Source organism: Lolium rigidum, chromosome 2 (assembly GCF_022539505.1).
Source record: "Lolium rigidum isolate FL_2022 chromosome 2, APGP_CSIRO_Lrig_0.1, whole genome shotgun sequence".
Taxonomy (NCBI): domain Eukaryota; kingdom Viridiplantae; phylum Streptophyta; class Magnoliopsida; order Poales; family Poaceae; genus Lolium; species Lolium rigidum.
Genome location: NC_061509.1, coordinates 41859298 through 41874851, shown reverse-complemented (window position 1 = coordinate 41874851; position 15554 = coordinate 41859298). Strand labels below are relative to the sequence as shown.

The window sequence follows — 15554 nt, the reverse complement described above, 5'->3', positions numbered from 1 at the left end:
CTTGCCTTCAAAAAATGTTTGATGGCGCCGAGGAGAAGAAGAAGAGGTCGCACCATGGAGGTTCAAGGCCGGGAAGAAGTAAGTCGAAGCTCCGGCAGAGGTTGGAGGGTCATATGATGTTGTACTACGACTAATTCTCTAACACTGCAACACACGCCAGCAGTTTTTTGCGGCGCTATAGGATGAGCGAGGGCTTGTTCATGGAAATCCTTCATGGCATGAGAGAGTTTGACCCCTGCTTCCGGCTGAAGCACGATTGATGGTTTTTGAGATTCCTCCTTCAACGGTGGGGCCATTGATGGTGTTTTTAGGAATAATGGTCTCTCAGTCCATGCCCCTGCTTGGCGGAGGTGTTGCTGATCCCGACGAGAGCTTTGTGGAGTCCAAGCTATTGGAATGACTTCGATCTGACGTTGTATCGTGGCGTGGTGGCAGAGATGGGTTGTTCTTGGAGAGCGGCGGTCTTGACTATTGTGTGTCTGCGAATAATGGTGAGGATCCAGCCGCCTGAAGGGCGGGGTGGTGTTGGCCCTAGATCCGGCGCCGAAGAGGCTCGGGGGCTCCTTCCATCGATGTTCCTTATCGGGCTAGATCCAGTCTTACGGGGTTGGTGGCTATCGTGGCTCATTAACACATTATGGCTAGGGTTTATTCAGCGTCAACGAATGGATCAACTGTTGGTGCTCTTCTTCTCCGGCGACAAAGAAGGATGTGTATGCTTGGTAGTTGTGGCGATGGCCGTTTTCAGCAGCACAACCGTTTGTATCTTCCTTGTGTTCTGTTACTTGTATGTGTACCAATTTTATATTATTATGTTTATGAATATATGTAATGTATGCCTACGGCCTGAATTCGCTAGAGATGGAATTTCTTAAAGAGAAGTTGGACCAACCGCTGGATGACATGTGCCAGAGGCCACGTACTCCCTTCTGCCCAAAAAATGTTGGTTTGGTCGAAGCCAAGCTTCGTAAAGTTTTATCATCTATATTGATAACAAAAGAATCATATTTTTAGAAATGCCATGAAATGTATTTTTATATTATATGCATTTGTCATAGTATATCTTTGTATTATTATCTATATTTTTATTTAAATTTTGCACAGCTTACTTGCATAAAAAATTATAAGCAATATAAAATAGGCAGGAGGGAGTACGTTCCTTCCAGCCTGCGCGGCGCGCCGTCGCATGCATCCATGACCATCCCCCTAGCTAGCTATAGCACATGTATATATGCAATCGATCGGCGCTATCGCTAATAATCGTCAGCTCTACCACATGGTTTTCCTTAGTAGGCAGTTCTAAGACTACTAAAAAGAAGTACAATCATTGCACATCTACCTTCTACTCCGAGCACAAATACGTCCTTAAGAAAAATCCGAGTATACTAAAATCCAAAGTACCCTGCAGTACAATTGTGTACACAATAGCCGAGTGTAGTTACAAATACATCCGAGTATTACGAAGTACGAGGCACACACGGACCTTGGACCTTATCCTCTCCCGCTACGGTAACGAGAGAGACGATTTGTGAATCGCCGGCCGATCCACCTCACCGTCGAAGCTCCGCCGGGTCCCTCGCTCTCCGTCGGCCGCCCCGGCGGCGGGAGGGTGGGGGAGCCACGGATTTCGTCTCGTTTATAGCGTAGGGTTGTGCAGTGCACCAGCCGGCAGCGTCGAGGAGGCGGCGGCGCGGCCGGAGTGGCGTTTTGGGGCGGCGGTCGTCCTCTTCGGTGGTGATGCTCCGGTGGAGTCTCGCCGCAGATCGTTCGCCCTTCTCTCGCTGGCAGGTCTTTGGAGCTGCTGTGCGAGTTGTTCCCCGCCGAAGGCCGAGTAGCGGTGGTTCCGGACCAGTTGTTCTGTTTGGAGGAGCTGATGTTGGTGGCCATGGCGTCCAAGTCGACGGAGCGCGGTGGAGGCTCTTCGGAGTTCGAGGACCGGCGACTTCCCGTCCGCTAGGGGACACCTCTGATCCAAGGCTGAAGGGAGGTGAGGCGGCGGCGCGCCGCCGGCACGTCTCGCTTGGCGTTGACGAAGACGAGTTCCAGAAGGGCCTTATTCTATTTTTGCTTTCTGTACTGGGTCTATCTGTAAGATCTGTGGCTTAATATATCAGCTCTTTCTCCGCAAAAAAAAAAAGAGTATTACGAAGTACGGGTATAACTCAGTGATATAAAAAAATGCAATTGCACCGAAGTAGGAGTACAACTCAGAAAACCCAAATACATTTATGTACAAAACATAAGTATAGTTACATACAAATTCGTGTACACCGAATAACGAGTATAACTCAATGAAAAACCAAGAAAACCGAAGTACAAGTAACCTCCTAGTGAAACCCTTAGAGTATACTGAAGTATGAGTACAACTTAGTGAAAATCCAAATACAATTACGTATAAACCCCGAGTACAACCATACTAGTTTTAGAGTAAAAAAAGTTCTTCAAATCTATTGTGGAATTGCATAAATCTGATCTGATGAAAGAGACTAGTCAATTATATTTAACACCTCCCCTCTCGTCCCGGTGAGATTTTTTTTAGATCTCGCTCGGGTCTTTGACATGTACCGTTGGATTTTTTTAGGGAGGCCGCAAATATTTATTTTAAATACTGCGTTGGCTAGGATTTAAACCCAGACCTTGTAGATCTAATACCATGTGGAATTGCATGCTCTAGCCAGTTCAACCATAAGACCGATATGATGGAAGAGACTAGTCAATTATATTCGACACTATTAACATGGTATTCGGTTTTAAATATGTCTATGCGGTGATCTGAAAAAATAAAAACGGTTCGTAATTTGGACGATCGATCCTCAAAATATTTTTGGAAAAACGAATTTTAGAAAAAGGAAAAAAAAGTGAGACAACTCACCTGTCATTCTATCTCATTTCTCATTGCCACTTTGCTTTTTTCTTTGCGCCAAGTGACTAGCAGAATACTTTTTTTTAAGGAATTCGTCCAGCTTCAAAGCCCATGCCTTAGGACCGGCCCAGATCAGCCCACCTGTCGCTGACACGAAAGCGTGACCTACAAACCCAAGCCCACCAGATCACTTGGACCTCTCCAGCAGCCACCCACGCGCGCACGCACAGACCGCGCCGCCGCCCGCCACCGGACTCCATATCCGCCGCGCCGCGGCCGCCGGACGGCGGACCTAGCAGCTCAATGGAGGGAGAAGACGCAACGGTATGCGCGACCCCGGTCAACGATCTGGCGCCACGGGAGGCAGCCTCGTTCGACGAGGAGACGCGGGCCCTCATCGCGCCCGACGCCGGGAGCCTCCCGGCGACTCCGCCCTCAGCCGTCGAGGCCAACTTCGCGCGCTACTTCGTCGCCGGTAAAAGAGAACACTCCTAACTTCACTACTCCTCCAAATGATAAACCTAGGACTAGAGGATTTTGAGCTCTGGGTAGCATTTGATCTCTGGAAGAGGCGTTTGCTTTAGTCTCTCTGTAGTGTGTATTACCTGGCTGTTTGTGCGTATGTTGAACTGTTATTGGGCATGGACTGGTTACATGGTTGACACAGTTGTTTGTGAAATTATCAGCTACCTTGTTATTTAACCAAGGAATGTATTCTTCTCCACCTTATGTGTGATGTTCTTTCTTTCTTAAATAGAGCTTGACAGGATACTTCGTGTCTCTGTGTATGCACTTTGCACTCTGGTGCTGTTTAACAGTTTATTGGAGAAAACTAATCTACAGTCCAATTTAACCAACATGTTTGAACTGGTTTCAAGAACTCCACTTCAAGTCGTCAAATTCATCTCTGCTCATTTTCTTGCCAGATTATCTTAACCCAGGACACGATCAGTACGTCTACCGCCATCCGAACGGGTAGGTTTTCAAAATTTCAGTGTTGGCTTTCTCAGAATTATAGGCAATAAGTGGTCTTTTGGTGAACTTTGCATATTCACTAGTTGTGGATCTGATGCTAGTGATTATTTCCAGGTAGTAGACAAAGATGATTCAACGTATGCATGAATAATAATCTTTGACATATTACATTGTTCTCCTGTCACCTATTTCTGATGCAACTCTAGTCGCCAAGTGCCAATCATTATTCTTATACTTGGCGCATATTGACATTGGTGAACAGGCAGGACCTTTACTCTCTCTGGTTTCTTCTTTTCCTCAAAATTTTAGGTTGTGTGTGGTTGGTTTAGCTCCAGCCCATGCTGCACTGAAAGAGGAAGGGGGGATAACTGCTGTTGACTTCAATGTTGGGAAGACAGATCGCAGTGAGATAAAAGTCACTGGGAAACGAAAAAGGGTAATTGGACGAGACATATGTTCTCCGTTTGATTAATTAATTAATTAGCAGAATTATTTGATGTATGTTTCCTGCTACAGAATGCACAACATTTGCAAGAAAATTCAGTGTTATGTAAAGTCGGCGCGGCTGATAAATCTTTTGTGGTGAGGTTGGTCCGCTATATGTCCCAATTGATTATGCTCGATGATTTTTTTTACACTGAAGTGCTGTTCATGTAAAACTTTCACAGGTGTTGCGTGAAAGGTTCACTTTTGGAGGTCAATGACAGATTGATCAAACAACCCAATCTGCTTAATACCTCTGTAAGTAACTCAATGAGAAGGATGATTTGGCTGCTTTGCTATTGGTGTGGCTTGTCTGTAGCAATATTGTAATAATGGTCGGGCCTACATACACAAATCGAACCACCTATATATTTTTAGTTGGTACCAATTCTCTCTTACTGAAGATAGTTATCTGGTGCAAACTTCTTGTCCTTGCACACCTGAAATGTTCAACTTATTTCTATTCTAAACTCAATGTTGGTATCGTTCCCTGGCACCGAAAAAGAGTTCAAACTTGAGAATTTTGGTTTAGCATGGAAAAACTTGCACTTTTGCATATATGTATATTATATTACATTACTAATGTTGAAGCATGTCATGTTTTGCCCATAAGTGCGCACGAAACCTTGCATGTGAATCAAAGTCTGTGGATTATGAGATGTTTGCCTTTATTTATATAACATTCTGATTGTGCACATTAGTTTGCTTTGTTTACTGTATTCCTTTTATTTTCTGAAACGAGGCGAAAGACGTGATTTGTTTTGTAGGCAAGGAGAAAATTTAGGACAAATTGCCGGGGCCACAGCCCATGCATGTTACAGCCAAATCTCTCATAATGATATGCTGAAATGTTTTGCCCACACATTTGCCAAAATTTTCAGTTTCTTCCTTGGCTTATTGATGTTTACCGTAGTTTGACCAGCACCCTTTTCCTTTCCACTTATAGGCTGACAGAGAAGGATACATAGCAATTTTCATGCCGAAACCAGCTGACTGGCTCAAAATTAAGGATAAATTTCTTAGTTTCGAGGACTACAAGAACTTGAGAGGAATCTGCTGACACCAAAAGGTATTCGTGCAATTTTAGACCCTTTTGATTTCCTGACAAGCGACAGCAATGGCCTTGGACGAGCGTGTGTCTGGACTTCTGATTCATTTTTATGCTTGCAGAGCATGACTGCCAATTGTGTATTGTTTTCTCAATATGGAGCTGGTGCTCAGATCTCAAGACCATTGGCCTGATCTCGTGATGCCATTTATTTTCTTCGGAATTTGAGAGCCAAATCCAGATAAATGAATCTTTACCAGCGATGATATTCAAGTGCAGTTGAAGCCTCATATAGTTACCAGGGAGGGAGTCTGTGGGCTTTTTCTAGACTATTTTGATAGTACCTTAATTAGTTACTGATACTCACAAACACTTCATATTCTGTCCAAGTGCAAAGCTAGCTTTGAATTCGCAATCATTTGAAACTCATAAAAGCTTATGCATTTGACTCCGTACTGTACAACTTTATCGCCTCCCCACAGGCAATGCTTGTGAAATGGATGTTAGTGTTTTTTTTTGAGAGAGAAATGAATATTAGTTTGATACAAATATTGAAAAGAGGTTCATTAAGTTTGTGTGGGAATTTGGAGGCTCAATAGTTTGCAACTTTAGCATGTTATTTTTTTTCTTCTTTTCTGTTTACATTGATTGCTTCTTATATACATTCTCTGACATCACTATACTTCCATGGGAAATGTGATAACTTATCTATGGTCTATCAAAACAACAACAAGATTTTACATTCGATTGGTGTACTAATCAAGAGGAGCTACATAGAAATAAAAATATGAAAATGAAGTGGTTCTCACTTCTCACATTTGGAATTCAATAAGGCAGTGTTGCAACCACATTGTCATTATGGCTAATTGGGTATGAATTTATGGTTGTGTTTTTTACGAGTGTGAAAGATAAAAGAAACACTAAAAGATCAATGCCAAATATTCGAGAATAGATCGTGTAGACATATCATACTGTGAATAAATCCTTATGTACATACACCTTAGTGGACAATCATGTACCATCAACTTTTACTCTTACTCGCACTTAAGACAAGCAACCATCTCTACTTTGGTCGTCCTTTTGGTCGTTCCCCCTCGCCCACGTGGGCTTTGCAGGCCGTGTCTCATGGCTCACGTCGCTTCGTCGTCTCCGCTATCGTCTTATCCAAAACATCAACACCGCTGCCGCCTCTGCTATCTCCGCCTACGCATGCGCCTTCGTCCAAGATCCCTCGCCGCTAGCGTTATCTCCGCGCTCGTCCAACCTCCCACGCCATATCCCCTCTGACTCCCTCTCTCCCGTCCGTCATGGAGCACCGGCGTCTCCGGCGTCATCCGCCTGCCGGAGCCCTTGCCTGCCTCCACACCTTCGACAACGCCTGCATCTCCGGCGTCATCCGCCTGCCGGAGCCCTTGCCCGTCCTGTGGTCGTCCACATGGATCATGGATCTCCGCTATCGCCACGCCCGTCCACTTCCTCTCTTCCTCAATCGCCACAACCCCGCCCCGCCCCGCCGCTGCCCACGCGTCGCCCCACCCTAACTGTGCCACCCGCCGCCGGCTCACGTGACTGCGCTTCGCCGCCAATGCCCCGCTGCTCGACCCTGAGGACGCCGCCCTGATCTCCGGTTGCTCCGGCCTGACATATATACAAGGGCATTTAATGTATCAGCAGAGTATCAACCTTCGTACGGTTTTTTTGCCTTGTCCCCATCAGGATTTCTGAAGCTGCAGAATTAATATGTTCTTTTCATCAGTAGGTAAGCCCCATACATATTTTAGCTATAGACATGTGTACAACTTGATAGAATGATTATATTCTATACTCTCCAGGTGCTAATACTTAGTTACTTACTGAATATGGTGTACTAATTGGTCTGTAGAATACCTACAACTGACAGGATCTATGTAGCATAAGATCAGACCGACTCTCAAATAACTTCGTTAAGTCCATGCCTAGATCTGACAGGATCTATGTATCATAAGGTCTAACTGAATCACATATAACTTCTTAAAGTCCATGCCTACATCTAACAGGATCTATTTAGCATAAGATCTAACTGAATCTCATAGCCAGAGCCTGTTTCTAATTCAGCAGGGTGTTGTGAAGAGCTTGTTACAATTTTGTTAAACTCAGTTGCAACTTCAAAACTACTTTTGTTTTTACTTTTTAAATGCAATTTCCAGGTAGTTGGCAATATATCGGTGGATCTTATGAGTTGTGAATTATGATAATTCTTTCTGCAGGCTGGTCAACCTTGTAAAGGGAATGCTGCAGCCCCACCAGATCATCGCTGAGTATAACACTGCAATCCCTGAAGCAGAGCGCGAGAAGCTCAAGGATGGCGCCTTTGAGGATGTACTGAGGGCAGCGCAGGTTTGCATCTGGCCTCTCATTGGATTTCAGTATCCATTTTTCACTTTATTTCTTGTTGGAATCAGTTGCACTGTTTTATATCATACAGGAGGCAATAGTCATTTCCCCATGGGTTGCACTTGCCATCCATCCTAGGCCTGGTGTCTGGGAGTATGTGAGGGTCAATGTGAGCGAGCTCGCTGTTGAGGAGTCGAGTGTCCCTGAGTACTTGCAGTTCAAGGAACAGCTTGTCGAAGGAAGGTAAAAAGAAACTGTACCATAGAATTGGGATAGTTTACTGATCATTTATTCATTTGGTTCATTTACTATGATGATATTGGATAACATTGCGTAATTCTTTTATATTTCGGCAGTAACAAAGATTTTGTGCTTGAGCTGGACTTTGAGCCATTCAATGCCTCATTCCCTCGTCCTTCCCTGTCGAAGTCAATTGGCAACGGTCTGCAGTTCCTCAATAGGCACCTGTCATCAAAGCTCTTCCATGACAAGGAGAGCATGTACCCTTTGCTCAACTTCCTCCGTGCGCACAACTACAAGGGCATGGTAACCTAATCTTTCATTTGTATCTTTGATGTTTATTTAAACTTTGCATTTGGTGGAAGAATGAATATGTATTTAAACTTGTATTCTTCCTCCAGCCTATGATGATGAACGACAGAGTCCGCAGTCTAAGTGCTCTCCAGGGAGCTCTGAGGAAGGCCGAGGAGCATCTGTCTGGTCTTCCAGCGGACAACCCGTACTCGGACTGTCACCACAGGTACTTCATGATCATTTTTATGTCATTGTTGTCTGTTCTCGACTAGGAAGCACTAATATTACCGACTGTTCTTTTGATTGAACAAATACAGGTTCCAAGAACTTGGTTTGGAAAAGGGTTGGGGTGATCTGTGCCAAACGTGCGCAAGAGACCCTTCACCTACTCCTCGACCTTCTTGAGGCACCTGACCCGTCCACACTTGAGAAGTTCCTTGGTACAATCCCAATGGTGTTCAATGTTGTCATCCTCTCTCCACATGGTTACTTTGCACAAGCTAATGTATTGGGGTACCCTGACACCGGAGGGCAGGTAAAATCCTTCATAGTTTTGGCATGAATAGATGTTCATTTGACTAGACTTGTTCTCATTAATCTTTGTGCTATGATTCCCCAAAGGTGGTCTACATTTTGGATCAAGTCCGTGCTATGGAGAATGAGATGCTTTTGAGGATCAAGCAAGGACTCGATATCACACCACGGATCCTTATTGTAAGTCTGATATCTCATGATAAATAAAAATGTTCAGCTATTTTGTTATGAAACTCGACCTTTTCTTTTCTGTCCCTGCACAGCTTACCAGGCTTCTCCCTGATGCAACTGGCACGACCTGCGGTCAGCGTCTTGAGAAGGTCCTCGGTACTGAGCACACCCACATCCTTTGTGTGCCATTCAGACTGAAAATGGAATTGTTCGCAAATGGATCTCACGTTTTGAAGTCTGGCCATACCTGAAGACTTTCACTGATGTAGATACATAACCTCAACATCATACCTTTTTCGGTACTCATTTTGTTAACACAAATATCTTATTGACTCTTTCCCCGTTTCTGCAGGATGTGGCGCACAAGATTTCTGGAGAGCTCCAGGCCAACCACGACTCGTTCATCGGAAATTACAGTGATGGAAACCTTGTTGCATGTTTGCTTGCACACAAGATGGGCGTTACTCATGTATGAATTATGTTTAGTTTTCTGTTGGGAATATATTTAGCTCATATATATTGATCATTTTTCTGATGTTACCTTGGCCGTTCGTTGGTATGCAGTGTACCATTGCCCATGCGCTTGAGAAAACCAAGTACCCCAACTCTGACCTGTACTTGGAAGAAGTTTGAGGATCACTACCACTTCTCATGCCAGTTCACCACCGACTTGATTGCAATGAACCACGCGGACTTCATCATCACAAGTACCTTTCAAGAGATTGCTTGGAAAGTAATATTTCGTACAACTAAACTTTTGTTGTTCATATTCATTTCAGTGTTGTTGTGAAATGTATTTATCTTTTCATGATCTAATGGAAATTCTTCCTTTTCAGCAAGGACACTGTTGGTCAGTACGAGTCTCACATGGCATTCACGATGCCTGGAATGTACCGTGTTGTCCACGGTATCGATGTTTTTGACCCCAAGTTTAACATAGTTTCGCCTGGTGCGGACATGTCCATCTACTTCCCATACTCAGAGTCACAAAGGAGGCTCACCTCACTCCACCCGAGAGATCGAGGAGCTTCTCTACGGTGATGTCGACAACGATGAACACAAGTAAGAAGTGGAGAATTGTTTCTTACTTGCTTGTTCTGCATTCGTGGGTTGCCTGCATTGCTGTTAATCTGACTAGATTACATTGTGCAGGTTTGTTCTGAAGGACAGGAACAAGCCAATCATCTTATCGATGGCTCGTCTGGACCGTGTCAAGAACTTGACTGGTATGGTTGAGCTGTATGGCCGGAACCCTCGCTTGCAGGAGCTTGTTAACCTTGTGGTTGTTTGTGGTGACCATGGCAACCCATCAAAGGACAAGGAGGAGCAGGCTGAGTTCAAAAGGATGTTTGACCTTATTGAGTAGTACAACCTGAATGGCCATATCCGCTGGATCTCTGCTCAGATGAACCGTGTCCGTAATGCTGAGCTCTATCGCTGCATCTGCGACACCAAGGGTGCTTTTGTGCAGGTACCTGCATGTTGCATAAACAGAATCATTTGCCTTGTAAAAAATCTCTATTCTCATATGCTTCCTTTCTGTGTAGCCTGCATTCTATGAGGCTTTTGGGCTAACTGTCATCGAGGCCATGACCTGTGGTCTTCCAGCATTTGCAACTGCATATGGTGGTCCAGCTGAGATCATCGTGAACGGTGTCTCCGGCTACCACATTGATCCTTACCAGGGTGACAAGGCCTCGGCTCTGCTCGTTGAGTTCTTTGAGAAGTGCCAGCGAGACCACAGCCACTGGACCAAGATCTCACTGGGAGGGCTTCAGCGTATTGAGGAGAAGTATGCAACTTATTTTAGTCACTGGTTTCTATTTCTGAATTTTACCGTTTTGCTGCAACTAACTAAACACTGTCATTTGACCCATGTTATTCAGATACACCTGGAAGCTTTACTCTGAGAGGCTGATGACCCTCACCGGTGTCTATGGCTTCTGGAAGTACATCTCCAACCTCGAGAGGCGTGAGAACCGCCGCTACCTGGAAATGTTGTACGCGCTCAAGTACCGCACAATGGCGAGCACTGTTCCATTGGCTGTCGAGGGGGAGCCCTCGAGCAAGTGATCTGGCCACCTCTCGGCCTGAAGAAGAAGAAAGGTGGCTTGGATTTCTGAAAGATTTGAGATTTGAGAATGCGTTGGTTTTCTTCCTAGGCGCTGCTCTTTTAGAGTAAAGGTCGAGTTGATGGGCTATTTTGATTCAGTAGTGGGAGTGAGTTGAGACAGAGGGATGTGGTGTGTGCCAGTATGTTGGTATCTGTCGTGTTCTTTGGATGTTACCCATCAATAATAGTAGCGGCCTTGGCGCCGTTTCTGAAATAATAGTAGCATCCTTGCTCGTTGCCAAGAAAATCTTTGTTTTTTTCTTCTTAAGAAGTGGCAAAGTGACCTCTGCATCTATCTCCGTTCGTTGATATTCAGCACTAACACCTTACATTGCTCTAGGGAAGAGTAAGAAAAGCCGGACCATGAGATTGCTGTAAATTCCTACCAACACAGTTTAGAAATTACAAAATTTGCACATATCAAATTTGCAGATTTAAATCCTGGCTCCGTCCCTGGTTGTATGCTGCAAGCTTTTTTGAGTCGCGACTCAAGAGTGAGTCGCCCAACCCTGCGACTCAGTGTAAAGTCATGAAAGTCGCTATATAGTGGCGAGCCGCCATGATTTTGAGAAAATGACTTGGCGATTATACATCGAGTTAAAAAGCATGGTATTCTGATAGACATATGTTTTATATGATATTTTAAGGTGAAAACAATTAATTATGATATTGTTCTATTTCAATGGTCTGGATCCTTATTTCATTTTTATCACTACAGATATCCATGCTACTTTTTGGAGTAACCGCTTTCGGAATTATCACATGATCGATTCTTTGAAGACGTGCTAATTTGGGCTTGTTGTGAAATAAACTTGAGCCAATGTAATATGTATGCTATTTTGTAATCATATATATTGTTTGTTGGGTTCTGTTGCCTAATTGTATGATTATTTTAGTTTGCTTACCTTTTACTGTGTGCAATCCAGTGATGCAAATGCTCCTTTGAGCATATATGAGAGCTTAGTGTGTTATTTTCTTATTAGATACACTGGTTTGCTATGTTTTTTCGCCGTAAGTAACAACATAATTTGGTTTGTAACACAATATCAGGTTTATTTATATAAAATTGTGGTTTCATATTGTCATGCCAACTTGATGCATTATTAGAAAAATAACCTTGGGAAGTGCAATATATTACATAACAATAGACCAATGATGACGCTGGTGGGCAATCTTGATGACGATCTTCTCTTTGGTGGTGTTTTTGCAGCTTCTGTTGGTAGCCAGGGTGGTTGTGTGTCCCCTCGCGACGGTTGTGCTCCACGACGGTCGGCGAGGGTGTTTGTACCAAAAACTGGCCACCTATTCTTCTCTATTAATGAAAATGATGAATCTTGCCTCATTTAAAAAAAATAGAACAGTGGAATATCTTAAACATCGATCTTGGTAACCTTAATGATCAATACCAATGTCACGAGTGCGGCTAAGCTTGCATATCCTACTACAATTTTATTCATCGGCATGAGACAATTAGTTTGCGTTTGCTTTATTGAACTCAAATTGTCCGTTTAAATAAATATACATTTAACAAAGTGAAATCTTAATGTTCATCGCTGAGATAAGAAAATTTTTATCCCGTGACCCTTTCTTTATCTCTCTCTGACTTCTTCCACTCGCTGAGTACTGCACTACAAGATTTTTCTACACCTGCCAGCGCTGATGAAAAGGTTTCGATAGATAGTGAAGAGTACCTTTAGACCACAACCTCTCGCATGCATCTGCTGCACTTTAATCTTATACATCATCTCGTGTTTGCTGGATATAAGAACATGTTAGCAGGTCGGGTTATCTAAGCCTCATAATTACATAAGTCATGGTACCTCAATGCACAATAATGTTGTCTTGTTATTACGCTTCGGTATTATAATGATATAGTACATTATGATATCCTTGATTTATTTTAAATTGCACGGGCATTTGTACTAGGAAGGGTGGAAATAAAAAAAATGTTTTCAACGACATTCCCGACACCTAAAACGTAATGGAGGTAGTTGTATTGTTTAGTTGGTTGTTAGGAAAGATCCTGCAGAAACCCTCGTGTATTCCACAATTTTGGGATTTTAAATTTGTTGTCCTATGCAACATATAGTTAACACCGTTCTTTTCTCCCACTTTTATTAATGATGTACTAAGGTGAAGCAAATGCAAATTTGAATGTATACTTCCTATTGATTTTCCCCCTCGATTAAACCTAATTAGATTTGGTTAGTAGGTCACAAAGTTTGACATTACTATTTGATGTTCCCTCGGGTTACGTGAGATGCCAGACTTTTAAAGCAATGGCAATGTCAAACAAGAGCAAATAAAGGGGGTGGAGATGGCAATGCTAAACCAAGAGCAAATGAAGGGGATGGAGAGGTGGAGTGGAAGAATAGGTCGTGAGACATGACATTAGTCCTCATCCATATATGGACGAGAACCATATTACTTATGTTTCCGCACATTTATAGACTAAAATAATTGTTTACCGATGAGTAAATTTTTCGTTATCCCGTGGCAACGCACGGGCATTTCTGCTAGTATAGTAAAAAAAGCTCCAATCAACATAGTTGTTGGGTGACAAGCTTAAGAGATCTCTAGAAATATACTTAAGGATGCAATAAAATGAACTAGAGCGCTGCATGATTCATCTAAGTGTCACAAATTAAAGAGGGAGTCCCACCGGAGCAAGCAGTTCAAGCTGAGACGCTACGGTCACAAATCGAATCAACAAGCACAAACAAGGGCGGGGAGGCTCATGCTGCACCTAGCCGATCAACGAGCAAGTCAGGAGCGGCAAATTAGCAGAGGATCTCGCCGCCTCTACCGCTGCCTCCACCGGTGGTCTAATGCTCGACCGTCAAGGGGCCACGAAGTGTGCATCCCTACTCCTACTCCGACAGTAGCACCATTTATTGGGCAGCACTGTCATCTCCATAGACGAGGAGCACCCCATTTGAGGTGATAAATGGCATACTGAAAGGTCTGGATCTTTGCTTATGACGGCAAGACCCATGCCGACTTGGGAGATGTTGATCTCCCACCGCAAGGTCTTGGTGGCTCGCTTATGAGAAGTGGGTGGTCCCTCCGCGCCTTGTGAAGCAGCTCCTACGTCCGGAGCGCTCAGTGCTTGAAAATCTCAAGGCGGGCCTGCGCAATTGTCGCTGGGATGCTTTCACGTCAAGAACAACCGCTCATATATGGACCAGCGTCTTGCTGACCTCCTGACTCTTCGTACCAAGTAGGACTTTGCTACAATCCACGAGGAGATGACAACGCACGGCAAGGCCCATTTTGATCTCCTCGTGTATTGTATAGCAATCTCTTTCTACCTGGCGCGGAAAGTTTTGTACTAGACACAATATAGTTCACCTATCATTAATATGAACCCAATGTTTTTGTCTTCCCTGAAGTGAATCAACCTTGCACGAGTGAAGGAAACAGAAGCCATCCCAAAGTTACAAATATTAAAAAATCCAACATTGAGCTCCCTAGTACTCAAGAAATTGACTCTTGTGTAACTTAGTCATCACCACATCTTTTTTAGGTTGTCTTGAGAAAACAGTGTGCATATACTTATACGAGAAAACCATATTATAATGGATTAAAATTTAAAACAAATTATAATGCATTCAACTTTCAAACTCATAACCATTCATAAAATAGTGTTTGTCTAACTTATGACTTATTTGTCCAATTCATAATAAAGCGCCCTTTATCGAAAAAAATCTGTCCAGTTCATTGAAGTTATCGAGACAATTTATCATTATCTAGCAGCAATATACTAATGCAATCCCTCCCCCTACTTGCAAGCTTGTCTTAAAAAAAACTGTAAAAAAACCCAAACATTTGGCATGACTCTATGATTTATGAAATCTAAAATTGCACCGTCATATACTCTAAGCATAGTAGAGAGGTCTTGAACATGCTTGAGTTACTTGATCAAAGACGTTTTAGCTATGCGATGTGAGATTTAATTACCTAAGAAATCATTACTAGCATGATGCTAACCAATCTATTACAATATGATAATAAACGAAACCAATATTTTCAAAACATAACATACGAACTTCAGGTTTTTGCACTCATTGTAACGTATCAGTCAATGAAAATAGATCATGATTCAAGGCAAAAGGACTAAGATATAATATATTACAAATTTCCAGGTGAGGCCAAAGGTCTCACCCCCACCCCCTAGCATGCATTCATGGATGGACAATGCCCACTACTTAAGAAGATCTTTTTTTTTTAGATTTTAGTCGGTTCTATAGGCACAATTAGTATAAAATTATGTATCCATCGATTTTAATTGGACAAGTGGGTTTCCAAATCAACACATGAGTATATATGTTCTGGTGACTTGAGTTGGTTTTGAGCCAGTGATAACGCGTGAAGCACACGTCCGTTGGGAACCCCAAGAGGAAGGTGTGATGCGTACATCAGCAAGTTTTCCCTCAGAAAGAAACCGAGGTTATCGAACC

The 15554-nt window shown here is 43.2% G+C and overlaps 1 protein-coding gene and 1 pseudogene across 1 annotated transcript; both read left to right on the top strand.

Annotated features, from left to right (window-relative positions):
• Positions 1–3166: 3166 nt before the first annotated feature.
• Positions 3167–5880, top strand: LOC124689597 (protein Abitram-like). The gene is made up of 7 exons (XM_047223102.1): positions 3167–3338; positions 3742–3838; positions 4148–4274; positions 4355–4425; positions 4507–4579; positions 5268–5390; positions 5492–5880. The coding sequence occupies exons 1-6, from the start codon at positions 3167–3169 to the stop codon at positions 5379–5381; spliced, it is 654 nt and encodes a 217-aa protein (XP_047079058.1). The 3' UTR covers positions 5382–5390; positions 5492–5880.
• Positions 5881–6676: 796 nt separating this feature from the next.
• LOC124689596 lies at positions 6677–11054 on the top strand (annotated as a pseudogene).
• Positions 11055–15554: the final 4500 nt, after the last annotated feature.